This window comes from Agrilus planipennis, unplaced genomic scaffold, assembly GCF_000699045.2.
Source record: "Agrilus planipennis isolate EAB-ADULT unplaced genomic scaffold, Apla_2.0 scaffold62, whole genome shotgun sequence".
Classification (NCBI taxonomy): domain Eukaryota; kingdom Metazoa; phylum Arthropoda; class Insecta; order Coleoptera; family Buprestidae; genus Agrilus; species Agrilus planipennis.
In genome coordinates, this window is record NW_020438875.1 from 89,857 (window position 1) to 117,375 (window position 27,519).

The 27,519-nt window shown below is 33.2% G+C and overlaps 5 protein-coding genes across 9 annotated transcripts in view; 3 read left to right on the forward strand and 2 right to left on the reverse strand.

The window, feature by feature from the left end:
- Positions 1-10,643, forward strand: part of LOC108734484 (putative leucine-rich repeat-containing protein DDB_G0290503) — a 14,383-nt gene extending 3,740 nt beyond the window's left edge. Inside the window, exons 5-10 of the mRNA XM_025980971.1 lie at positions 4,969-5,130; positions 5,189-5,377; positions 6,034-6,171; positions 6,235-6,407; positions 6,469-6,663; positions 6,754-10,643. Coding sequence (XP_025836756.1) covers positions 4,969-5,130; positions 5,189-5,377; positions 6,034-6,171; positions 6,235-6,407; positions 6,469-6,663; positions 6,754-10,593 — 4,697 coding nt within the window. The 3' untranslated portion in view covers positions 10,594-10,643. The remainder of the gene's footprint in view (positions 1-4,968; positions 5,131-5,188; positions 5,378-6,033; positions 6,172-6,234; positions 6,408-6,468; positions 6,664-6,753) is intronic.
- On the reverse strand, positions 19-2,877 carry LOC108734540 (myelin P2 protein). Of its 2 annotated transcripts, XM_018466146.2 has the most exons (4): positions 2,726-2,877; positions 2,570-2,662; positions 627-904; positions 64-238 (listed from the first exon to the last, which is right to left on the reverse strand). In XM_018466146.2, the coding sequence occupies exons 2-4, from the start codon at positions 2,643-2,645 to the stop codon at positions 185-187; spliced, it is 408 nt and encodes a 135-aa protein (XP_018321648.1). In that variant the 5' UTR covers positions 2,646-2,662; positions 2,726-2,877; the 3' UTR covers positions 64-184. The 2 variants fall into 2 exon arrangements, with proteins under 2 accessions (XP_018321647.1, XP_018321648.1); XM_018466145.2 differs by lacking the exons at positions 2,570-2,662; positions 2,726-2,877 and adding an exon at positions 1,175-1,383 and having other exon boundaries at positions 19-238.
- LOC112903897 (neo-calmodulin-like) lies at positions 3,532-5,560 on the forward strand. 4 transcript variants are annotated; one of them, XM_025981168.1, is made up of 7 exons: positions 3,532-3,696; positions 4,167-4,288; positions 4,449-4,650; positions 4,709-4,852; positions 4,918-5,130; positions 5,189-5,245; positions 5,303-5,560. In XM_025981168.1, the coding sequence occupies exons 2-7, from the start codon at positions 4,286-4,288 to the stop codon at positions 5,386-5,388; spliced, it is 705 nt and encodes a 234-aa protein (XP_025836953.1). In that variant the 5' UTR covers positions 3,532-3,696; positions 4,167-4,285; the 3' UTR covers positions 5,389-5,560. The 4 variants fall into 4 exon arrangements, with proteins under 4 accessions (XP_025836953.1, XP_025836937.1, XP_025836950.1 ...); XM_025981152.1 differs by lacking the exon at positions 3,532-3,696 and adding an exon at positions 3,748-3,890; XM_025981165.1 differs by lacking the exon at positions 3,532-3,696 and adding an exon at positions 3,900-4,078.
- Positions 10,644-11,202: 559 nt separating the features above from the next.
- On the reverse strand, positions 11,203-15,238 carry LOC108734539 (zinc finger protein 62 homolog). Its single transcript, XM_018466144.2, has 5 exons — positions 15,127-15,238; positions 14,810-14,927; positions 14,275-14,758; positions 11,541-12,262; positions 11,203-11,491 (listed from the first exon to the last, which is right to left on the reverse strand). The coding sequence occupies exons 1-5, from the start codon at positions 15,234-15,236 to the stop codon at positions 11,270-11,272; spliced, it is 1,656 nt and encodes a 551-aa protein (XP_018321646.1). The 5' UTR covers positions 15,237-15,238; the 3' UTR covers positions 11,203-11,269.
- A 301-nt stretch (positions 15,239-15,539) lies between these two features.
- On the forward strand, positions 15,540-22,233 carry LOC108734538 (cytospin-A). The gene is made up of 16 exons (XM_025980586.1): positions 15,540-15,714; positions 16,505-16,576; positions 16,643-16,900; positions 16,970-17,157; positions 17,224-17,391; positions 17,457-17,873; positions 17,935-18,189; positions 18,245-18,433; positions 18,490-18,615; positions 18,690-18,833; positions 18,901-19,063; positions 21,126-21,278; positions 21,339-21,551; positions 21,641-21,754; positions 21,809-22,083; positions 22,135-22,233. The coding sequence occupies exons 3-16, from the start codon at positions 16,657-16,659 to the stop codon at positions 22,231-22,233; spliced, it is 2,748 nt and encodes a 915-aa protein (XP_025836371.1). The 5' UTR covers positions 15,540-15,714; positions 16,505-16,576; positions 16,643-16,656.
- Positions 22,234-27,519: the final 5,286 nt, after the last annotated feature.

A 27,519-nucleotide genomic window follows, 5' to 3' on the forward strand; every position in this document is an offset into this window, starting at 1 on the left:
AATAAAAAGCCTTGGAGAATTGTTTAAAGCAAAATTTATTTCGTACAAATAATAATAACTTGATGAATTCATTAACAAAACAATTTATTGACCTTAGTTTAATGTAAAAAGTTCAGTACGTTTCTTCCAAAGCCTTTATTTATATGGATTGGAATACAGTAAAAAAAGTAGACCAGCGACGTTTTCATTCTTGCAATTTGTAGATTCTGGTAGAAACTATATCGTCGACTTTGCAAATCTAAAATGCACAAAACCATTAAATATTTTCTAAATGAACGAGGAATCTATTATATCATATTCCTGTACACGTAACTCGGACCTTGCAGCTAACATTTGGCAAACGTCTCTAACTATACTTACTAGAGACTTTGATCTGTTTACATTAAAACGAGAAAATCCAATAAGCCAAAAGTTAATTTGAAAATGAACTTTGCATTTTATATAAGTAGGTATATGTATATACAAAAAAATTTGAGTTTGAGCCCAACACTGCATGTGTCAAAAAAAAAAAACAGATGAACAATAATTTATAGTCCAATTGGGTACATTTAGAAAAGAAAATTACTCGTCCACTTGGAATTGAATACAGAACATAGGACAATGTTTTCAACGCTTTTTGAATTTACCATTTTTATTTCGTCGTCAGTGAAAATCCTTTCGATTGTAGTTTCTTTTCCATTTGCATCTTTCTGAATTTCGTGAAGGGTGCTTCCGTCGACGGTAATTGTCGACTTTACCTTGCGCCCATCGGCCGTTTCTTGGTCAAATTCTTCACCGGGTTTAAATTTCAAAAGTACATTTTTAAATGTCGAATTAGAAGAAAGTAGATACTGATCGCCATCTTTCTTCAATTCGACAACCGGCGATACCGCATTTCCAACCTTACGAGTTACTAAACCAACTCCTACAATATTCACCGTATTATTAATCCCTTGTACAGGCAAAACAACTTGATTATTTCATTTGAACTGTACTGTACAATACTGATGTACTACTTTGAGCAAAATGATGAAGTTAGTTATAACACCGCACATGTTTTCTTTTTCCATTAAATTAATGAAAATGTATGCATTGCTTATCGCATTTAAGGTTTAATACGTGCCGACTTATAGAAATGCAAAACAAGATTCATGTTAATTGCACATTTAATGGTGAGATTTAAAAACAAACTCACCTAAAGCCTTCATATAATCGTCGAATTTTTCGCTTTTTTCGAGCTTATATCTTTTTCCAACGTAATCATCCAAACTCATTTTTAATTTCAAAATAATTACTCAATGGGATGATACTTATTATTAATAAATTGTTCCTCTCTACAGTAAAGGCAAGTGAGAAAAGACTGTCGGGCAAGCAAACAACCGAGCCACTGATTATATTATCATACCCCAGAGACCAGAGACAGAATTATATCTTACATTAACCTTTAGTCTTTATCGAAGTTGATAAGACTGTATGTTTGAACGTTATTTAAAGTAAAGCAGAGAAAGGAAAATTCTAACGACAGGCACCTAGGTGTTCGTGTTTTACTTGAAAACAAGAGAAAACTATTTTCTTTCAGTTTTCTCTTAAGCTAATATTACATAATGCAATTAAATGTTGCACAAAATGTATAACAACGCTTCGGAATTTCGTTCGTTTATTCAAGTAGTGGTGGCCGGTAAAGATTTTCTGTGCGAGCAACGACGGACAAAGATGTAACCGATTAGTTTCAATTTAACTTATTAACTCTCATTTAGAAGACTAAGCGCAGTATGCGTTTAATCTTTTGTATAACGAATGATAATCAGCTAAAGGAAACCACATTTCCGTTTGCTCTATTAACGCTAATGCCATTTGGCCTATGAATATTGAAACATAATAATCGGAATTTTATACTATTAATTAATCAGTATTTATGTATCTAGTTATCCCAATTTTATTTATAGCATTAACTTTTATCTAAAATTTTTAAATGTATAGCAAAAATAAATTGAGAATTTTTTTCGTTTAACGACAAAATAACTAGTTACGGTGTAACAAAATCCGCGAATGCCTACGACCTTCGTCTAAAATAGGTTTTTTTTACCAATACACAATTTCAAGAAACATGAACAAGAATATAGTAAGACCTTGGGTTTTACTATATCGAAATTAATACATCATAAAATGTACAGTACAGGGTAAAATTGGTAACAACAATAACATTATTCGGAAACATTCTACTTAAATGGAAAAGTGTCGGTCGACTCGACACTTGGAAAAACAGACTTTATTTTACTGCTCTAAACCTTACAAGCAAGTATACGTACCTTCTTCATATAAAGATACTACGTTACTACGTAAATATCAAACGCGTATTTAAATGAAAAGCAAATAGAAAACTTGATGTAAAAATATCAAATTGTTCGACCAATTTCACTACTAAGAAAATATACCGTCTTTGAAGTCACAGAAGGTACTAATTATGATCGAAAATCATTGACAATGTGACAGATGCAAATGAATTCCATTCGTTAATTTAATTACAAAAATAAGTATCGATTAAAAATATAAAAAGAAATGGGATGGCTGTTTGGTACACACAACATACCTAAGGCTTTCATAAATTCATCGAAATTTTCGCTGGTTGTGAGCTTGTACTTTTTATCCAAAAATTTGTCGACCATCTTATTAGCTGGTATACCTACGAATAATTAATTTAAAATTCACAAATGTCGCTTGGTAAATTTCAGTTATTATATTATACCTGTTTACCAAACAACCGGCGCTTCCAACAACAGAATGAATAATAAAGTAAGGTCAAAAATATACGAGCACAGGCACAACTGTCGACCGTCGACTGCGACTGTACCAATTCTTAAGGTCTACTTTTCTCGTCTGATACTCAAAATTATATCCAACTTTTTTAAAGAGTTTTTTTTTATTTTGTTGTAGGAGGGGAAAATCTGACTTCTGAACTTCATTCAAAGTCTCCGCTTAGTTGTACCGTCTCTCTCACGATCATAAAAGCCTTTATAACACTTCCCCCTTTATTACAACAACGCCTAATCGATTTCAACTGTGAGTTCTTTACACATGCGTATTATTGTTTAAACTAAACATCGTACGATGTTTTTTATAATCCGACAAATAACAAAAGAAAAATTTCAACGCCAACGCAACTATTGCGCTTAAAATATTTGGTACTGTAGTTACCTAAGATACAGAAAAGAGGAAATCAATGATAACCATATCCTTCGTTTCTTGCTGTAAGGATCACCAACAGGTGACCAATAGAAACGGCGTCTACCTAGCCATTAGCTAATCTCATTGATTGTTAACTATTAAAACCAAGACACATTATTGTTTTACGTATGATGGAAAGTATAATGAATCACATTCGAAAACAAAATGTCGTATCTCATTGAATATTTAGAAAAATCGAAAAAGTTAGTTTAATCCTAGAATTGTTATCTATATTTATGACTGTATTTAATGGGTAAATCTAATTATAAAGAAAGATTAAAACTTATCAATGGATTCTCATAAAAATAATCAGTCAATTTTTATTTTAACCGACAACTAAGTTTGTTAATATGCAAAAACCTAAATTAATAATTAGGTGCTTCAACTTGCAAGCAAAAATGCACCGAGCAAACTTGCAAATTTGTTAATTATGCATATCTCACAGACACCAGTAGGGGGTTTATCATTTTGTTTAAAAGAGGAAGTGCAAAAGTAGGTACATATAATATTTCCTTTTCTGTCGATAAATATTTCAACCTGCGCAAGGAAGAAAATTACAACCGAATTCCAATAAATTTTATTACGAACCTGCGCAAAACGAAAATATCGCGCGTTTGTAAAATATTTTCCTCTGTGCTGGTGATGTTGAGATACTACAAAGTATTTTTTCTAATATAAACCAACAGGTATTACTTTAAAATTCCTTTATTACGTGAAGGAACTGCGCCAATAGACATGTGTCAAAATTTTAAAAAACAAAACCATTTTTGAATACAGAACTACAATTTCGTAATTCGAACGACACTAAAGAGAATTGTGAAATGTTAAAGGTGAAAATGGTTTCTTACCGTCAAACAGAAAATTATAAAAAATAGTTCGTAACTATCCTTATTGAAATTAACAGGATCGATAAATTTATCATTAAAAAATATTGTTTCTCTCTGTCATAAAATTTGTTGTAGGTTTTCAAAGAGAAATTTCAACCGATTTACTTAAAGTAGAAAAGCTGGACGGTAAAATATTTTCAGCGGTCAACAGTTTCTTTAATTTCTCTCCTTTCGTTACACAAATTAAGGATTTAATGGTAAGAATTATTTTTTTTCTGCTTTTTAATTGTTTGGTCTAAAAAAAATGCAATTATCGTTGTTGTTTATTTTAATGACATATTTTTCCTTTCATTGCGAACAGATTAACATTTTTTTGGCTCGTGTTATTATTTTAATATTAATATCGTATTATTAAAGACGAAGCAAGCGAGCGGTTCCGGCACATCAGAACAAAGCGAGACTGGGCTGGTTAAAACGGCAAAAGGAGACGATTTATCCCAAAGGGCCAATAACTCGGGTCTCGAAAATTATGAAAATAAAAATAACAGAAAATTTTCGGGAAACCCTCAGCTAAAAATCAACGAAAAGCATCCCTTCATTTCTAAAAGTCAGATGAAAGGTAACCGATTCTCCTATATATATATGTAAATTAAATTTAAGCTTTTTTACATACGTAGAATTTCGAGAGGCATTTAAACTTTTCGACAAAGACGGTGACGGAAGCATAACAAAAGAAGAACTAGGAAGAGTGATGAGATCATTGGGGCAGTTCGCTAGAACTGAAGAACTGCAGCAGATGCTACAGGAAGTAGATGTTGATGGTAACATAAAAAAATAAATAAAAGTGTACTAAATATAAATACATACGTATTTATGTATTAACAAGGTGACGGGAACGTAAGTTTTGAGGAATTTGTGGACATTGCTTGGTCTGCAGGGGCAGCTACTGACAAAGATAGTTCCCTATCTCGCGAAGAGGAAGAAAAAGAACTGAGGGACGCCTTTAGGGTGTTTGACAAACACAACAGGGGTTACATTACAGCTTCAGATCTTCGGGCGGTTCTCCAATGTCTCGGTGAAGATCTTTCAGAGGAAGAAAGTAAAAAATTTACAATTTAGGAGAAATATTTAAAATCTGTATTTTCAAACTATTTCAGTTGAAGATATGATAAAAGAGGTCGACGTAGACGGTGATGGGCGCATCGACTTCTACGGTGAGAAACAAGCTAAATTTACAGAAATTATTTTTGATACATTTAACATGTTTTTAGAGTTCGTGAATGCCCTTGGAGAACCGGGTAACGAAGACAGCGCTGACGAGGAAGAGGACGAAGGGACAATGTTCGGTTTGAATTGAAAGAAAAACCAAAGATAATCGCTTAAAAGAAATTTCAATTTGTAACGACACAAATGTTTCAAAAACGCACTTTCTCTTTGCTCATTTTAATCGTATACCCAAAAGTTGTAATAGGTACATAAGCAAATGTAATTTGACGTGTCAACATTACTACTAAACATAAGTATAAATATTCATGTCTTTTTCTTTGAACAAATGTTTCGACCGCTTCAAAAATAACAAATATATGTATTAATTAACTACATAAACCAGAATTTTTGTTATCGTTATATATAAAAATAGATAAGATGATGGAGTGAAATATCAATTACATGAACGCAAACAACAAAATGGCGACTACAAATGACTACAAAATATACACTGCGGAATGACAACTTTTTGGCAGAAATATTGAAGTTTTATTAATAATAGACGTACCAAAAAATTTCGGTTTTAACTTGAACATTTTCTGATTTTTCTAATGAAAAGTCACGGCTGGTCTGATATCCACCCACTTGCGCCTGCTATTGTTCTTCTGTGCGACTCGATGAACTCGAGAAATGAATAGTTCATAATAACATTGACACGTCGATTCGTCAATTAATAAAAAGGTTATGGATTTAGGAGTGTATTGTTTATTTTATTGTTTTTATGCGTAAATAAAAATGTTCAAAAAATTGAAAGATAAAATCACCGAGGAAGGTAAGAACATTCCTCAGATGCTACAACAGTTCGCGCAGCCAGTTACGGACAGGATACAAAACAACAGCAACGACGAAAATTTTTTCTCGATAGGAGAAGACGGTAGGACTTTCTTATAATTACCAAATTTACAAACGTGATATTTAACTCAAATTAACAATTTAGATTCGCAAAATACTAGTACAAATTTAGAAACAGGTTTCACAAATGTATCCTTAACTAATTATTCCACCCCAATCAATGAGTCGTTAAAAAGAAAAAATTCGGCTTCGTCAATTTCGAGTGATATATCTTTCCTCAACAGATACGAATCTCCTGCATCTACGTTTCATTTGCAGGTGAAATTATATTAATATTACTTCCTACAAGAACATTTTATTCCTTCTAAATTGCTTTTAGTCAGATGTTGAATACTCTGCTAGCGAATTTGAGGATAATGCCTCAACAGCGTCATCGCAAATTGGTCACCTGAGCAAAGAACAAATTTATTCCGCCTTCCAAAAAGCTCAGACGCGGTATCACAAATACAGGGGTCGCTTTACCGATTTGACTCATCATTATAAGGAATTAGAAAGGGAAAAGGCCAAAATGCAAGTAGGTTACTACTACTAAGTCCTAAGGTTTAACTTTGAAAATTAAATTCATTGCCGGTTTTTATCTTTTTATTTTTATTGTAAATTTCAGTCAATTTTGGTTGACACTCAAGACAAAGCTTTGAGAAGAATCGCGGAATTAAAAGAACAGTGTACTCTGGAGCAAAGTGCAAAAGCCCATCTTGAAAACACCTTGAGAGAGGATTTAAATGAAAAAGATATCGTTATAAAAACATTAAAAGACAAAATACAACTTTTACAAAATAGTTATCAATCAAGTGTTCCACTGTTAGATCTTAGCGACGACACTTCGCCCAGTTTAACGGAAAAATCCGATAAGCAATCGGATATTACCGTTCTAACGAAAGATTTGAAAGAATCTCGTTCTGAAATTGAAAAACTAAACGAAAAAATTCAAGAAATGAAAGCGAACGCGATCGTCTTTCAAAGTAAAGAATCGGACATGAAAAATAAAATTTCGCAATTAGAAAAAAGTCTGCAAGAAAAAGAGACCGAAATAGTAGAAATTTCGAAAAGAGAAAAAGAAAACAATCTAAAAATAGCCGAAACTAAATTAGAGCTGCACGCCGAAATACAGAGCAAAGATGTGACCATTGAAAAATACAAGAACGACTTAGAAGCATTGAAAGATGAACTTGATAAAGTCAACAGCGAAAGAAGTAAAAATTTACATTCACAAAACACGAAACTTATCGAAAAGGTCGAAGCATTAACTGAAAAGTGCAACAGGTATGAAAGCGAAATTTTAAAAAGCAATCAATTAAAAATTGAAGTTAATAGTCTTAAAGAGATCGTTATCGATTTGGAAAATAAAAATAAAGAGTTAACAAAAATCAATTCCGAAATTGAAACGAAGAAAGAGCAATTATTATTAAATTTTGAAAAATTAAAAACCGACCACGACACGAATAGCGAAAAACTGCAAATGTACGAACAATTAACAGAAGCTCAAGACGAATTAACGAAAAGTGTAACACAAGTAAGTGCACTTCAAAATTCACTAAAGGAAAAGGATGATTTTATAAGCAAATGCAATTTACTAGAAAAAGGAATACGCGAAAAAACGGCTACAATTGACAGACTCAATTCAGAAATAGAAGCGTTAACGACAGACATTCAAAAACAAAAGGAAAAGTACGAAACAGAAATAGAGACCATAAGAGGTGAAGCAAAAGCTAGTTTAATTTCGTTGGAAGAGAAAATTCGAAATAAATTGAACGACGAATACTTAAATACGCAAGAAAAATTAAAAGCCGACTTTGAGGAAAAACTGCAGAAAATAAATTCAAGTGGGCACACAAGCAAAGAACTAGAAATAAAATTAATAGAAAAAGAGGACGAAATAAAAACATTATTATCAAAAATCGATTCACTGGACGAAAATTTAAATAAACTAAAAGAAAACTATAAACAATTAGAAAACAATCACTTAGAACTGATATCAGAAAACACGAAAACCCAAAAGGAACTGTCTAATCTACAAAAAGAAAAACACAAATTAGAAAACGAATTAGCAAAGAATCAGGAAGATTTAATGCGGAATAAATTCGAAAACTCCGATGTACGGATGGTAATTAAAAATCTTGAAAACGAAATTGAACAATTGAACAGTTCTTTGACGCGCGAAAAAGAGGTTTCGACTCGATACGAACAGGGCACGGTAGAAATAAAAAATGAAAACTCTAAATTATTAAAGGAAATTTCAAATTTAACAAATCAGATTTCAAACTTAACTCAACAATTACAAGATTATCAAAACGAAAACTCGAAATTAAAGAACGAAATTTCAAATCTCACTCAGAAAGTAAACGTCTTAAATAATGAAAAAGAAAAGCTCGAAGAAGAGCTGAAACTGATTGAAAATGAATTGAATGGCAAAGAAGCGATGCTTAGCAAAAAAGAATCACAAATATCACAATTAGAGGAAAAAATTAACGAAAAGTGTAAGGAAGTAGAATTTTTGAAGCAAAACGAAAAAGGCCAGCAAGAAGGAGCAGCATCGCTTCAAAAAATTCTTGAAGAAAAAGAAAATCAAATAGAAACAATATTAAAAGAAAAAGGTAAAAATATATCTGACATTAAAAAGGAGATAAAACTGTTACATGGAAATCTGAAAAGTAAACAAGAAGAATTGAATAATGTTGTATCAAAAAAGGACGAGTTTGAAAAGTTACTAAACGATTCATCAACAAAAGCGAAAATTTGTGAAAAACGCGCAGAAGCTTTAACTAAAGAAAATGAAGCTAATAAAAAGGAGATCGAAATAATTTCTGAGCAAGTAATAGAACTCGAAAGCAAAATAAAAACCTTAGAAAATGATAATGTAAAACTGAAAGAGCTAAACTTGGAACTTGCTGAGGCAAACGCTAAATTATTTCAACAAAATAATACCACGTTAAATGATAATTCTAATCTTAGATCAGAAAAAGCAAGTTTAAATGAAAGTTTTAAAAATAAAATTACACAATCAGAAGCGACAATTTCAAATCTACAAGAACAAATAAACAATCTACAGTTAAAAATGGACGATGTAAAAAGAGAAAATATAAAACTAGTTCAAGAAAACGAAAAACTGGTGTCCAATGCAACACAATTTAATATAGAACGCGAATCTTTTAAGCAAGAAGTAGCACGATTAATGGCAATGGCAGAAAAAGAAAAGTCCGCATTACTGGAGCAAATTTCACAGCTACACTCTCAAATCCAAAAAATTACATCTAAAAATGACGAATTAGAAAATTCTCTACGCAATTCCGCAAAAACAAATAAAGAACAATTAAGTATTTTAAACAATATTAAAGAACTGGAAGAAAAATACGTAAAATGCCAAAACGAAATCGAAGAACTTACGCAAAGAAATAAAAAACTAACTTTAGACTACAATCACGTTTACGAAGATTACGAGCGAGCTTTAGGCGAACTTGAGGAGCTCAAAATTAAAACTGGTTCAAATGAAAACGCGGAAGCCGAATGGAAAATAATGCAAACGCAACTGACAGAAGAAATAGACAATATTACAAAAGAATTGACGGTATCAAAGGAAAAAATATCAGTTTTAGAACTTGAACTGGCAAATGCGCGCACTCAAACCGAAAATTTGGAAACAGAGTTACAATTAACTAGGACCGAATCTACTAAATTACAAACTGAACTGCAAAAGGCCAATTCTCACGAAATCGACGCTAAAGTTGACGATATCAATAAAATAAAGAACTTAGAGAATGAACACAAATCGATCAAAAATACGTTAAAACAACTCGAAGAAGAGCGCGATCGTTCGGAACAAGACAATAAAAGATTGGAGGCGCAACTTAGGGAAATGGATCATCATCTTAGCGAGATGTCGCACGAAAATCAATTGCTCAAAGACGAGATACAAGAATTAAAAATATCGCCTCTAAATTTCAATAACAAAGACAAGTTCGACAATCTTTCAATACTCGAAACTGAAAGGCAACTAAACAGGGGAAAAGTTGAACAAGATAACCATCTAAACGACAAACAAAAAGAAATCGAATGTTTACAAAATAAATTGACTCAGTACGAGTCTTTAGAAATAACAAATCGCAGTTCAATTCATTTTTACGAGGAAGAATTGCAAAAATTAAAATCGAAAAATGAGAAACTAAACAGAACACTTGACGAAACTCTGGTCACTCTGAATCATATGAGTGAATTGCAAAATTCGACTGAATTGGAATATCTTAAAAACGTTCTTTACAATTACATGTTGGGAAAGGAAAGCATGGTGTTAGCAAGGGTTATAGCAGCCGTTTGTAAGTTTGATCGAAACCAAACGGAAGCAGTGTTACAAAAGGAACAACAAAAGCAAAGTCTGGTGAGTCCTGTTAATTTTCATAAAACCGAACAGCTAATCTTTAATTTAATCTTCTGTGCGACCGATTTATGATTAAATTAATTAGCATACACGTATTCTAAATATCTGCGCTTTATTGTTTGTTACAGTTGGGGTCACTAGGGATTGTATAACTGTGAATGCGTGTGAGCGTTCATAGATAATCGTCGTGAAGTACGTTTTAGATTTTTATAAGATGTACAGGTTGTGACCAAAGGGCTAGTGTTTTCAAAATTGCGGCATACACTTAATGTGCACTACTATTATTCCCTTCCCTGTCATTTTTATACCTTGCTGGAAGAAAATATGTACCTATTATAGCATTAAAAAGAAAAGTACCTGCTATGGTTCTAAACGTATAAGTTCTCGTCCTTGGTAAACTTTTGTATTTATCGCTTTCATTATTACTCGTATATGTATACCAAGTGTACAATAGTGCTAACCACCTTATGTATATTAAAAATACTAAAAGAAGCAGTGTCCCATTGTAAAACTATTTTAGGAATTGTTACAGTTAATTAAAATTAATTAATTAATTAATAAAATACGACTACTGTTACTATATTTGTATTTATTTTGTTACCTATTAAAATTAGTTTATTAAACTGTTTCTTTTTTTTTTTCGCAATTTGAGACGGGTACAGCAGGTAATAAGACAAAATAACAGATCAGAAATCGTATTTGTATTTTTTTTTTTAATCCAAGTATCACAACAATATCTGCATAAAAATTATTCGGCGCAAGAAACATTGTGGAATACCCGTACGTGATGTTTTAAGTACGAACCATCGACAAAACTTTTTTTGCATAATTCGCACGAATAAGGTTTTTCGCCAGTGTGCGTCCTTATATGTATTTGCAACTTGTTGTTGGCAAAGTATGACTTGGGACACATATGACAAAAGTACTTTTTCTCACGCAAAGGCACCTTAATATTACCCAAATCGTGTGCCTAAAAACACACACATTTTAAAATGAAATTATCGCAAATAAGTTCGTACCTTTTTCAAATGTATTTTCATTGACTTTTCATATTTGTAATGACGTCCGCAGACGACGCATGTAAATTTTTTAACGGTAGAATGTGTTCCGATATGTTTCCTGAGAGCCGATTGACTTATGCATTTTTTTTCGCAGAAATGACAGGCGAAATTACGTTCTCCCGTGTGAACTTTGATATGGGTGTCCAAGTTGGACTTTAACGGGAACCTTTTGCTGCACATCTCGCATTCGTACTTCCACAAGCTGCGATCCAAATGCACGCAGATGCGGTGCTTGTGCAAGTCTGAAGAGTTGTTGAAAGCTTTTGGACAAACATCACATTTGTACGCCCTTTTGTTAGCATGTATTTTTTCATGATGGTATAAATCGCTGGCAGTAATGAAACCTTTACCACAAAATAAACAAATGTACGGTCGTTCCCTCGAATGATACAATTTGTGATTGTTCAAATAGACCATGCTCGTGAATTTCTGGTCGCAATGGTCACATTTGTATTTCTTTTCGGCGGTGTGCACGTTTGTAACGTGCCTTCCTACCAAAGATTTCGAGGAGAAAAGGGCCTTACATATGACGCATTGAAACGTTTTCGAATTATTTATAGCTTTCTTACGACTTCTTTTCCGCCTTACTTTTGCTTCTGTTGTATGCGTAATTATTTCTAAGTTTTCAGTTTGCACTTCGGTTTTGATCTTTTCTAATTCAGTAGGTACCATCGGCTCATCTGTTAAAATATTTTGTACAAAAATAAAAAAAAAAACATTTACACAAACGTTTATAACTTCCCAGAAAATAGGAAAGTTATTGTAAAGGGTCCGATCATAAAAATCGCAGTTTTCAACGGATTTTGAAAGTAAGCATAAAAAGCGTGCGTGTAGGTATTACAAATAACGGAAGGTGGTGCTTCGTTAAGATAAATTCAAAAGTAAGGCGTTATTAGCTTCAACTTGGTTGTTCAAAATTAATCCTAATTTTAAGTCTCGTTACTTCAAGGTTCTCTAATAAGGTTAAATCAATGTCCTTCATCAGTAACAGGATGGGTAAAGGTTAAACAGTTTTGTTTTTAACTATTTTTATGCTCTAACAGGTGTTTTTTAAAACTTCTACCTATTTGTCCAATACAAGCTTTAGGGCGAGAGCCACAAGTGAGCTTATAAATTCCTGTTTTTCTTTATTTTTACCAAATTTGCATACAGAGTAATTAATTTTGTAAGCCATATTAAGACACAACGTTTCGCAAACATTAAACAATTTTATTAAATATAGAGCCCATAGTAATAATGGTACAGTTTCGTTTGTTTGTTTTTAATTGTAATAGGGTTAACGGAAACTATTTAATAGTATAGGGAAAACGACGATTACGGTATATAGAAACGGAGGATAAGTGGAATTTAAAGGGCGAGAACACTAAAATATTGTAGAAGACAAGGGTTACCAAAATTGTTAGTAAAATTACAGTAGGGTTAAACAAATGGTGGGATAAAGAAAACAATAGTTTTTACACTTAACGTAGGAAATAAAGCGGGTAGAGTAATTCATCAGGAGTACTACAACTTAAGAATATATGATTTGGGTTAGCATAAAGTGTGACAAAACTGGAAGGGCTTTTAAGTAATGTTACAATAACACGCATTTTAAATTACTGACAAATAAATAAACAGGATTGTTGTAAACAAAGATAAAAGAAGTAGAGGAAAGGCTGAAAGGGAAAGCTGGTCTTAATAGAATATAATGCTTAAATGTAAATGTTGGGGTGTAAATGAAACACATTAAAGAAAAATTGAAATGTCAGTTGTAGTTTAGTTTTAATTATTTTTTTAAAAATTTGTAATGTTGAACTAAACGTTAAAGCAGCAATTTGCAAAAACCTGTAAGGTATGCAAAGAAATAAAGCATTATTATTGTTAAACTAATGAAGTGCTCTGTATGCAATTTTGTTAAAAATATTCAAGATAAAATAGTGCTAATTTAGAAAGTCTGCAAACATGAGATAAAGGGCAAATATTGACCTACAAAAGCAATAAGATTTAAAAGATAGGATTGATTTTGAAGAAGTGAGTTGAAGGTAGTAGCGCTCCCCTTGAATTTATTTTAACAAAATACTACCCCATTATTTGTAGTACCTATTCCAGTAACTCGGTAAATCCTCTATTCTTCTTATGAAGAAACAGATGCGACGAAGCACGTTACGAGATAAGAATTTACAAAATGGTGTTTTCTTAATCTTATTTAAACATGGATTTTCATCAAGTAAATTTCAAAACCATTCAGCATTCTGCACATTTAAAAAAATAAATATACTGATGCCCTTCAAATTTTATAAAAATGCAGAACAATCGACATAAAAATTAAACAAAAACAAGCTGTAAGGTAAGAAGTGTTAATAATCATATAGCACACACAAATAAACATAAAAAGTAAAGAACCACATTTAATGTGTAGCATTTAATTTTAAATCAATATAAACCTTCGATATCTTATAAAAGGTAACCTAATAAGTACATTTTAAATGGAAAACAAAATGAAATTGATAATATATCTACAAATATATTTCCTGAAAGGTAAAAAGATCTCATCTTCTCCATAAGTCATGGACAAGACAAAATTTCTTCTTTTCCTTTTCAGTAAATATATTAATTGACAATTATATTCATAAAAATGTACAAACAATAATGCAATAAAAAGTTTTATATTTTTCAAACATCTTTATTTATAAAAATTTTAGCCAACACTCACCAACATCTACCTGGTCCTTAATATCTGTTCTAATCTGTTGCATATCATCTCCTTTAGAACAACCTACAGGAACTATCCTTTGAATATTTTGACCGATGCTCTTCCTATATTTTATCTGAAAGTTCAATTTTTGCCAAAGCTCCAAATAATTGGCATATTTAAACTGCCATCGAGATAAATGTCTTTGCTCATGAAGGACTTTACTCAAATAAGTCCTAAAACATCTCTTACAAAACAAGCAATTAAAGGGACATGGTGTTTTATGTAATATAAGATTATGTTTAAACAATTGCGACTGAAACCTAAATGTATCTGAACATTTGGGGCAGTTAAAAGGCTTTAAATGAGAAGAATGTGAGAATGTTTGCAGGGAGGCTTCTCTGTTTTCATTTCCTGAAAAATCTAAGCATCGTTTACGGAAACCATAGGCAACATTCATATCCGAAATGCAAACACTACATATGAACACCTTACTGCTCCATTTCTAAAATCAAAGGTATTATTAATAAGCTGATTAATAATATCGCAATTTTACTTTTTCTGGGACGCAAAATCTAAGCTTCTTATTCATCTGTTTGCTACCTGAACCTACTTTTGATTCATTCAAACAAATCGTACATCTGCTGGTGTTTCTTGCTGGAACTTCACCCATGCTACTCGAAAATAAAATCGAAGATGTTATTTAGTATTCAAATTCTGTTAATATATAACAAATTTTGTTTGAAAAAAACGTTTAGAATTCTTAACACCTATGAATCACTGAACAGGCACATCAATATTAAATAAATTCAATGCAGATACTACACAGGAACATATTGTTTATTTAAGTTAGTTTTAATACAAATTACTTACATTTCGACGACTATAAAGGAAAGGACGCCGATACTACACCCAACTACAACTTTATTCGCATTTAAAATGGCCGACGATGGATAACATAGATAGATATAATGGCCGACCATAGATTAATGGCCGACACAGAACAAACCATAGACATACATTAAAACAAATGGATCAAACGTTCTAATTGGACGTTGGATGATTTCAAAACCACTTTCGCGGGAAGTGGTTAAATACCACCACGTTCGGTTTAATAAATTTTATTGTACTACTAGTATTTATCTTGAATAACATTAAGAATAATAACTTTTAAATTTTCAAATTTGATTATTTCAGTAAACAATCAGATATTTTTTTACGAAAGAAAAGAAAAAGTTGCATATGCATCATAGGTAAAAACAACCAACTTCAGATCTTGCCAATCAAAATCATAACTTTTTCTTTGTGATTCTCGTTTACGATACGATATTTGTGTTTTATCGTGGTTGTTGTCTGTTTATGTGCTAATTTTTAAACGATAATGCCTGTTATTTCTATTCGTTTTTATTTTTTATCGTGAACTGGAGACTTCATTGTGAAATTAATTGTATAAAGTTCATGGTATGTGTATGCATATGTATGCATTTGGGTGTGAAAGTCATATTTGTATATTAGATAAAAACAAAATATGGAAGTCTAAAATACACATTCACATTACTGTCCCATAGCAATGAATGTCTAAACTAAACGTCTTAAATTTTGGTTTCAGTGAATGTATAATTACAAAAATTTTGAGCACTTGTGTTTTTCAATTAAGTAAGTGTTTTATATATATATATATACATATATATATTCCTAATCCATAGTAAGAAATGAGGTTAGTGTGTAATGTTTTCTATGGTTCTAATGTAACCATTGAAAACTAATATTCCAAACACCATAGATTATTGATATACTGAAAACTATAATCTCAATTCCAACGTGGGTTGGAACACAAAAATGTATAATCGAATGTATTTTCAATCTAAATTCCACTTTTTATGCGGGTGATGCCAGGGGGCATCCATTAATTATATGAGCTCAAAAAAGAGAATTGGAGGGGGTCGCCTAGCAAAATCTCATTTAATGGAGTAGGAGAGTCACTAAAGATCTCACGTTAACTTTTTAAAATAGTATAATTATTATTACAAAAAGATAATAAAAAAATAAGTGTTTTTTACGTCTTTGGGTGTCCTGTTTTGCCCGGAGTGAATCTCACGGAAGGGAGTGGGGGGGAGGGTTCTGCCACATTTTACCAGATCTCGTCAAGAGGGTGGGAGGAGTTAAAAAGAAATTAAAAATAAAAAACATTCACGTAATTAACCGATGTCTCCTTAAGTTCATAAGCACAATTATTTTTAAATCCTCACAGGTATTACGAAATTTCTTGGAAAAATCTATCTATCTAAACATCCGCGAAAAAGGAGGCTTAAAGAAGCTGAATGTAAGATTCTGAAACAATTAACTTTCTGCTACGTAATAAACAAATCGTTCACCTTTTTTTTGCCAGTGTGACACAAAAAAATGATTAAAATGAAAAACATCAAAGCGATATTTCGTAGAGGGCCATCGCAAACTTCCTCGAAAAACGAAACTTCTGTTCAGCAGTTATCAGCTCATTCAACACAGGACGATTTATCTCGTTCTTCTTCCACAAATAATCTCAATTCACTCGATTCAAGAAGAACTGCAGCGGTCATAAGATCTAAGAAGTCTCTCTCCAAAGAAAAATTGGAGAGATTTAACGACAGAGAAAATGACACCAGCGGTAAGATTAGTTATTATTAATTAATTGCTAATCGTAGATAGAAAAACCTCAATTAATAAATTAATCTAGGTTTAAGCAGTAGCCGGTCTGAACCTGAGGTAGAAGTTGCTGCAATTGATGAAGTTACTATTTGCGAAATCGAACAATTGAGATATCAATTGAAGGACATGGCAATAGAAAAGTCAGAACTCACATTAGAACTGGCTGAAAGTAAGAATCAGTTGCAATTATTGAAAAACGAAGTTATTAAGTTAAAGGTAGACTTCTTAGTTTTTTTTATCAAGAACATAATTGTCATAAAATTTTATACTTCTTTATTGCAGACGTTTCAAGACCAATCCAATGTACATATTCAGCAATTAAATGAAGAAAACGTAGCCCTTCGAAATAGACTTAGGGACGTTGCTCATTCCCCTTTGTCAGACAATGAGAAACAGATGCTTTTGGAAAGTCACAGACACAGTTCAGCACCTGCTTCCATTGCCACAAATGTATGTTTTATACACTAGTTTCATATTTGGCACTTGAAGTATGTATGTAAGTATCTTTTCCTTAGGTGGTTGACGAGAACGCGACCGCTGGAGACGTGACCACATGTACCACTCCAGAATGGGACAAATATTCGAGCAGTAACGTGAGCGAAGTATCTGTTGCCTGTTTACAAGATAAAATTAACCAAATGCAAGAGACTCATTACAGTACTAACGAGGAGTTGCAAGCTACTCTGCAAGAGTTGACTGATTTACAGAGGCAACTGACAGAACTTCAACAGGACAACGAGCGACTGTTGGACGAGAAAAATTTAATGTTCGATTCGTTATGTCGCCAAACTGAACGTCTGAACAATGCACGGACCGAAGTCGAATCGCTAAGACAACTTCTTTGCATAGATAAGGAAAACATCCCCGATCAGTTCGAGAGTATTGTCGATAGGGAGCAAAAGTTGGTAGATCTCCTTAAAAAAGGGCAACAAGTTAGTTGAAGGCTGTTTTATTTTATAAACAAAGTTACGTGATGAATACCACGCATTTTAGGAACGCGAAACGTTATTAGTAAAGTTGGAGCAATTGAATAACGAAGTGCAGGAGTTACGAACCCTTAATCATTCCCAAATACAGACGATAGAGCAACTAACAGAGCGGGTGCGAACGCTCGAGAGCAGCTTAGATGCGAAACATGCAGAGCATCGACAACTCGATAAGGAATTGGCAATGGTAAAGGATCTATGTAACGTTCGACAAATTGAAATCGATAGACTGACCGGATTACTCGACAACGCAAAAACTAAGGTCACAAACAATATTATAAAAAATAAAGTCAGTATCTAATTCTGTTTGATTGTAGATCGGCGAAATAGAGCAGGAGAGGGCGCTCAACGACAAATCGGAATTGGATGAACTATTGGATAATGTGCGCAAAGAAAAGGATACGTTGGAGTGCGAAGTAGCTAATCTTAAGGAACAAGTGGCATATAGCAAAAACGAATCGGAAAAACTTAGAGAACAAGTATCTATTCTACAAGAAGAGTGTAAGGTAAAGAAGGACACATGTTTGTGTTAATGTGGATTGATGTAATCTTATCGTTTAAGGTTTCAAGAAACAACGCTAAGTGTACCCAAGCTGAACTCGAATATAAATGCGAATTATTAACTTTGGAGAAAAATAATCTTACCGATCAACTGCATCAACTTCAGGAAGCCGCTAACGAGCTTCAAGTAAGTTATTGAGTTTCGGGTTTGATAAACACGTATTAGGTACCTAATTGTTTTATTAAATTCATTATTCTTAGGTGCAAGCGCAATGCCACGTAGAAGACAAACGTCAGTTATCATCGGTTTTGTCGGAGACTCAAAGAAATCTTAGCGAAACAGAAAAACGGAATGCTGATCTTGAAAACGAAATTGAGGAACTAAAGAGGATGAGACGGGAGGAGGTTGGAACGTTTTCCTTTTATTCTTCGACTGCAGATTTATCGTCGTTTGTCATTTCTCTTCTTACAGAACGAAGAGTGGGAGAAATTTCAAAACGATCTTCTCACGTCGGTGCGTGTGGCGAACGATTTTAAGAGCGAAGCTCAACAGGAATTGCAAAAGATGATAATGGAGAATAAATCACACAGAGAAAGGGTTCGACAGTTGGAAGCTCAACTAGACAAACTGAAAGGTAAACTAAAAAATCTACAATGCCTGATTATTTATTTATTTATTTATATAAACTACACGATAACTATCTTTTTGACAAGAGGTGCGGGTGAGTATAACTAATCTCTTTTCAAAAATATAGGTATTACCACTCGAGAAGATTCTACATATATTAACACGGTAAAAAACGACGACTTTGTCATCTTACCACCGCCAAGTTTTTCCGACAATGACGGAAAGAGCAGTTCCGCTAATCCTGATACTATTTTTTTAAAAACATCCGGTTTTATTAAGAGTCTTAAGGAAAAACCACTTTTTTATAAAAAATACTTCCCGATGGATAAAAAGAAATTTTTAACTACGGAAATTATATCAAATGAGGATGACCATAATAGCAATCGTAGGTGTAGCGCAGGTGAACTTTTTACAAGTACAAGAAATATTTGTAAACCGATTAGTAATGAACTTAAAAAATCTAAAAGTTACGATACCAATTTGAACGATATTATACAAGAAAACGAACTTTTAAAACAAAAAAAATCGAAAAAGAAGTTTAACTTTTTGAAGAAGTCGTCCGCAAAAAATCGAAACTTGGCAATAAGCCTGCCAACGATAAATTCGGTTCTATTGAATCCAAAACTGGCAGCTTATTTACGCGACAACAGTACAGAAAATGTTGTCTTACGAGATAAGAGATGTTGTAGTGAGTCTGAATTAATTCATTTCGCCGAAGAGGAAGATAAAAATAAAGATGCCTCTTTTAACGACAGTAATAAAAAAACCATTGAAACTGAACAAAACCCCCTCCTTCATTGGGTATTTTTTGATTCCGATTTAAATCTAAAAACTTTAGCTAAGAGAGAGAATTGCTTTCGCAGCAGTTTCATCGTTTTGCACCAAACTGCCATTCTTTTTGAATGCAAAATAAAGCCCTACATTCAAATCATACACGATTTAATGGAAGAAATCCCTTGTTATTGTCAGGCTACAATTTTTCCTTCCTGCCATTCAGTAGTAGAGCTGCATGTAATAAATTTAACTACTGCTTGCTTTTTTCATATGGACGAAATAGAAATAGAAAAACAAGAAGAAACTATAACGTTCACTTCACCAAGAGTAACATTAAAAGAGCAAGTGAGGACTAAATTAACTGAAGAAGAGCTTCAGATTCTCGAAAAATTACACTCCAACCAACGCTTTATAAGACCAATATCTGACATAAACGAGGATGATTTGAAAATAATCGAGTACGCAAAAGCCCGATATTCATCTAATTTGGAAACTAAAGATGATTATTTTGAACATGGGCCAATTTACGAAAATTTGGGAAGTTTAAGTTTAGCGACTGCTAGAGGATCACGCCAAGGTGTAGAGTATAAAAAACCTCCCGTACCAGTTCCGAGAAGTAGTACGTTTAAATTGGATAATAATAAAAATGAAACAATAAAAGGGGAAGGTAATGTTCAAAAAGAGGACGCACTTGAAGCATACATTGAAAGGAAGAAGTCAGAAATTCGTTGTGTTAATTCTCGAAGATTTAATGCACAAATAAGAAACTCGAAATCGGATTTGGATTTAAATAATCGACAAAGTTTCGAGAAAGCCAAGTCGCTTTTTGAAAGCATTTCTCGTAAATAGATTATGATTATTTCAATAAGTTCCATTTTTATTATGTACCCATATCACTTGTTATTCACGAATATGGTAGTTTAATATAAATATAATATGATAAATAATTATTAGAGAGACATTTACTGTACCATACATATGTAGGTACTTTTATATGAAAATGTATACATGCAAATAATGTTATCAATTATTAAAAAATAAATGTCGAATAATTTGAAAAACGAAAGGGGCAAGGTAATTTTTTAACCGTTGTGTTTTGTCTGCCGCATATTAACTTTGTTCGTTTATTTGTAGAATGTCTTAATGTTTTCATAAAGCTTGTCATAGGGATAACAAATTGGCGGTATGGTGGTATTCTTTCTTAAATAAATGTATTGTGATTGTACTTTTTTTTCTTAAATGTATGTCTAGCAGTGCTTTCTGTTGTTTGTTGATAAGTAAACTTAAACTTCCAGTAACGAACGAATCTTTACGACCGAACTCGTTTCCGGGTGACGATTTATCGTCGACAAAGCAAAAAGTGATCCTTAATCGCCAAAATAGTCGACAGTCCGTTAAATCATTGATCGAAAGCATCGAAAATGCCGGAAAGCCTGTAATTAAATCTAGTGAGTACATCATGACTATTGTAACTTTAAAGGATTATTTTTACTTAGTAAATTTCGTAGGTTTCAGTACTAATTCACGAAGCAGTTCGGACTCTTCTTTGAATTCGTTAAGTGCGGATGCGCATACCCCTTCTAGTCCAGCCCCGTTGAGTGCCACGTCCTCGATTTTGTCACCCAGCTCAAATTTAAAAATGAGCAACGAATGGAACGATTCAAAAACCCAATTGAAGGAACAACAAACGAGAGACTGGTCTAAAACCATAATTACCGCCGGTACGTTGTTTTAAATTATTTTATTTTCGTTTTTTTTTTCTTTCTCCTTTTGTTTTTTGTTCTAATTAGTTGATATCCGTTTTGTATAGGAGACTTGGCAAAAAACGGTATAAATGGGAAAACAGAGGAAAGTTTAAGGGAAACAATTTTACAGACCGCTAAAGAGATTGATTTTTCAAGGCGCAATAGTTACTCAGATTTGTGTATGTTTCCGTATAAAATGAAGGAAATTTTTTTATTCCTTTGTATTGTTTCAGGCGAAAGAAAGGACCCGTTGAATAGTCTGGTGAAGAACGGCGGTTCGAAACGTAATGCACTGCTCAAATGGTGCCAAAATAAAACAATCGGCTATAGAAACATTGATATTACAAACTTCAGCAGTTCGTGGAACGATGGTTTGGCGTTTTGTGCAATTATGCACACTTATTTACCCGATAAGGTACCCTACGATACACTGGCACCCAACGAAAAGAAACGAAACTTCTCGATTGCTTTCGCAGCTGCCGAAAGTGTTGGCATACCAACTACATTGGTAAGAAAAAATAGTTAGTTATAATTCATCTGTTGTTACTTACTGTTTCAGAATATAAACGACATGATTCAATTAGAAAGACCGGACTGGCAACAAGTGATGGCTTANCAAAATTTCCATCTATGTAATGTCACATTATTAGTTTTATAAGCAATAACTTCTAAAACCTGAATACAAAAAGTTACGACATTTGAACATTGTGAAATTCCACAAAGCAAAACAATTTCATGTTTGGATCTCCGTAAAACGTCCAATAAATGAATTATTTGTTTTTCGAATTAAGCTATAAACTGAAAGATATTCCATTTATTATTATATTTTTTCACAAACGAATATTTTCCATCGTTATATATCCTAAACGAATTAAGTAGGTATGATAAAATTATAGTTGCGATGATGTAACGATTTTAAAAATAATTTCTCTTTTCGAAATACACAAAATATTTTTGTAAACACTTTACATGTTATATGAGGTATTTTGTACAAAATCAGACCATTAAAAGACTGCAGTAGCTATTTATGCAAAATAACTTTGTAACAAATTGTGCACCCAGAATAAATAAAAAATTAAGTAACCAAACAACTTAAGTTATTAACAGTTTTGAAGATGATAAGACTATTTATTCTTGGCTTAATACTTATAGTTGTATTGTAATTGCTTTGCTTTATCGTCAGAACCAGTTACTCGAGCACAGTCAATTGTACATGTATTTCAAAAACCTTCTACATAGGATCTATTAAATGTTTTGTTTTTCTTTGCAAATAAAAAGTTTTGAATATAATTTTGTTTTCTGTTTCAATCGTTACCGTGGGAAAATTTCGAAAAAATTTTTATACACGGAAGTGTATGTTGATTAGAAATTATTTAACGATTAATGAAAAAACATTTGTTTAAATTTTTAGCATTAAAAAGCAAAAAGATTTATTTTTTTTGTTAGCTGTTAAATAGGCAAAGCTGCGGCTTTGTAGAGCTTATAAATGATTCAAATTTAAATAGAATTAACTCGAACATGGACATGGAGCTGCCCTCTGTGAAAAGAATCCGCACGTGCCCTATTAATTTAGTACACTAAGCAGCTCGTTATTGCAGAAAATCTGCTTGTTACTCTGTGGACCTTCATCGAAACATTTGGTTCCTGCATAAAATTACAGATGCCACTAGACGTACAAAATGATCTTTTATGCAATTAAAATAACTTTTTAAATACATATGGTACAATAATAAAGTTTTTAGAAATCAACCGATACTTGAAAACAATGAGAAATCTTTACATAACTAAACGATACTTTAGCAAATTTTGAAAAATTTTCTAAATAATAAATAACATCAAAATCGAAATTCAAAAATGTTACTTTAATAGATGTACCTATTGTAAGTACTTGGCATTTTAGTATCGGTCTTCTGCTGAGCTTCTGCCTCAGCCTGAACGTCAGCATCAGCATATCGTGTCAGCCTCGGTGCCGCCAAGTCGCGTATATATATAGCCAAGTAGCCGCAAGTTTTATTCTTTAGGGATCGGTCTCACTGGGTGGCAGTTACGTTCGGCACTCTTTGACTACCGCATTAAATTTGTTTCAACTATAATAGGATACCTACACGTGCAAATTTTGTATGTAGATAATGTGTAAGGGTTTCTTCTACCCTTAGTTTGACATGCGTAGGGACTAATAATTCGAGCTGTATATTTTTTAAAATCTGATAAGACACCTGGAAGTTGCGAATGTGTCATAGCCCTTTCGTGAAAAAAAAAAATGAAGAAATTTCAATTTTTAATTTTAAAAAATTGAAACATGGAAAATTTTAATAGGACAATGGTTTTCGATCAAGGGTCATTAACGTGTTTTTTTTTTTTTTAATTCAGCCTGATTACATGAGATTAACATCCGCTATACCGCAGGTGCAGATTTCGTAATAATAATCTAATGTTGGTATAGATGATTACAGTCATCAAAAATTGAGCTTACCCACCGCGCTAGCCTATAACTAACTTTATTACCAAGGTACCTGATTCATTTTTCCAACGCGGACATATGAAAAATGGAACAAAGTCAAAAATTTTAATTAGATATCTACGGCAAAGGATTCAAGAAGATTAGATATTTATGTATTTTTGCGACCTAATTACTACAATTTATTAACGTAACAATTTAGGGAATCTTTCTCACACCCGACGCTTGTGCAAAATCGCCTTTTGCCTCCACCAAGTGCCCAGTATCAAGTGAATTCGCAGGCTGTGTGGTTCGGTGCGTCACGATTATATCACAATATTCTTTATGTTATTCATCTAGGCCGCAAGAGGCGAGGTGCACTCTACCTAGCGCTAATTGGTGTGCTTTTATTTCTCGATCGATGTTTTCCATTGAAAAATTATATCAAAAAATGATAGTTTCAACTAGAAGGTTACCTGTATAGTTACATGTGGGTATACATTTGCACAACACCTGATTCATTTCATCAGGAGCCGCCACTAAAATAGAATATGTTGAACCCATTGATGGGATGCGTAACTCAGTGGCAGCTCGTGATGAAATGGATCGGGTGATGTGTAAACGTTTACTCACCTATCCTATCTTTGGAAATGTAGTTCAGACCCTAACCAAACCAAACTGTAGATAAGTGTTGAAGAAGTATTTTTACCGTGTACGAATTAAACGTTTCCAAGGGTAGGTTTTCGTCCAATAAAGGAGTCAGCTAGCTCATTCATAAGGTGCGCAATTATGCCTCCTAATGTCCCGGGGTCTTTTAAAACGGTTAAATTTATTACATAATTCGAACTCGTTGACAATTTGATGATAGCCACCTCTGCAATAAGAATATATAGAATAATTGGAACCGTGGAAATTGCCCAGCGACACACCTTCGCACTAACGACCGATGACGCTCACGGTGGCAGGATAACACCCATTACATAACGAATAATAACCTACAGTACCTATATCGCCTTTCTCGCCTACTACTCTACGGTTTACAACATGTCTACTACAAAATTTCCATCTATGTAATGTCACATTATTAGTTTTATAAGCAATAACTTCTAAAACCTGAATACAAAAAGTTACGACATTTGAACATTGTGAAATTCCACAAAGCAAAACAATTTCATGTTTGGATCTCCGTAAAACGTCCAATAAATGAATAATATTATTAGTCTCAAAAAAATAAAATAAAATGCCTAAAGGTTCAAACAACGGCTCTCAATCGTCATTTATATTGTGATCCGGCTGTGGCGCCCGTCTGGCATTTGTTTTAACCACTGACACGCCCTTTAGCCCCCCATTATCATAACTAACTGATGAGCTTGCTAGTGCATACCGGTCCAGGGCCGTAATTGTTACTTTTCTAAATCCTACCAAGTGAGAGATTTAGTGTGTCTAATTATTAAAGTTGAAACATGACTGAAACTGACAACCTCGATGATAACTAAACTTATAATTCCTTAAGCTGACCGAACCATTGACCTTTATAAACAATGAATAAATTGGGAATATTTCCAGATAATAAATAGCCTAACAAAAAGATTTTTACTATATATAAGTAGGTACACGAAAGTAATTCTAAGTTTGTGTTCCTAATACCCGTTGTACATTTACACACACAAACACATATATATATATATATATAGATATATGTATTTATGTTTGATACATGGACGTGTATATTTGTCAAAAGAATAAGGACGACTTGGTTGCCTTTTGTTTCGTGTTAGTGCACAATATGCAAATGATATACGTATATATTTACTGCCGTATCATTTTTATGAATGGAACACTTCTAAAGCAGGTTACTGGACGGACGCTTTTATATTAAGGTCTTTTAAGGACGAGAGTCGTTCGCGAACGACGATAAGCCATCTAGTTCACGTTGTCTCCGTGATAGCAGTCCGAGAGATCGGCCACGGAGTTCAAGAATATAAAAAATAATAATATTCGTGGGAGCAGAACGTGATGCTGCAAGACGAATTTTGATGAGAACAAACAAAAACGAAACCGTAGAGACGCGACAAACTCACGTAATAACATTCATCTAGCTATTATATTGCACTATCCACATATGTACCTATAGGTGTACCTATGTGTACTTATTTTAAAATGACGAACAAGTTGTATCAGGTTGTACAGAAACGAAAATTGTTGATTTAGTCTGGTTGGTATTTTTACGAAAAACAATTGTAATATTGAGGCGCCCTGTATATGGCAAAAATGTTGGCGATCAATAAGCAAACAATAACGGCCTACTATGATACGGGGACCCTCGTTGATAATACGGATGAGAGAAAGACCTCCCAGATTGAATTATGGCCAAAGCAACCCATAATTATCGCAGACACAGCCTCCTCTCATCGGCCCCGTGAGCACCTTGTTAGCAAAATCATCAGTTGTCAGAGGTACCAACGCTATTATGCCAATATCCCGAGGCTTCGCCAGGTCAATCCTGGACTGTACCATGACCGTACGCTACATTATAATCAAGTACCATCCTATCCCACAAAACTTGCTCATTTCTACAAAGCCTAACAGAGTAAATCTTCTAAACCTGGTTCCGTGATCGTAACGAATCGATTATTAAGCGGCGGCGAAGCATTTAGATACCGATCGGGGGTGGGGGGTATGTCGAGGATTTTACAATTACTGCCATAAGTTGCCATTGTATCAACTCCTTTAGTGAAAAATCTAACTAAATTTTCAACTTAAGTGTTATCATTTGGAACGGAAGCAATCGTTTGGGGATATCTGAAACTTATTAATAGATAATTAAGGAGCACAGTTAGTTCGTTTGATACGGTACATATACAATCTGCGTTGTCCGAGCAAAGCATTTAAGGTCGTTCATGCATTAACATTGGCCGCCGCTTATGTAGTTGTAATTATGAATTGTTTCGCGTTCATTCAAGGTCTGTCGCAATCGTTAATAAAAAATAACAAAGAAATAGTGCCTTATCTGTCTGTAAGTTATACGGAAGAAATCGACGGTTATATTATAACAGAAACAAAATCTTTAGTGAATCCTTTATTTTTTGTTTCTTTATTATAAAGTTGGTAAATTAGAGAATTTTTCAAAAAAAGAAAACAATGCCCTTCTCGTAAGGATATTCAACTAGCTATTGGAAATTTCTCACGCGACTGGGGTTAATCAGGGTATTTATTCCCTGAAGTGCATGTTGCAGTTAGACGGTGAATGGTGGTGTCACTGATAATTTTATTATCAAATTCAATATCACTTTGATCTTTATAGATAATGGGGAAACAAATTTATCTTAATAACGGTAAAATCAAATGATGATGATTGTAAGTAAGGTATATATTTAATTTTTTTTTTTTTTCGTTGACCGTATGTCCGAGTGTGGTCGTTCCACATGGACAAAAAACCGCCAACAACTGTTATTTGGAACTGCGTGCATGTTTAACAATAACAATAATAATAGGTAAATTATCCCT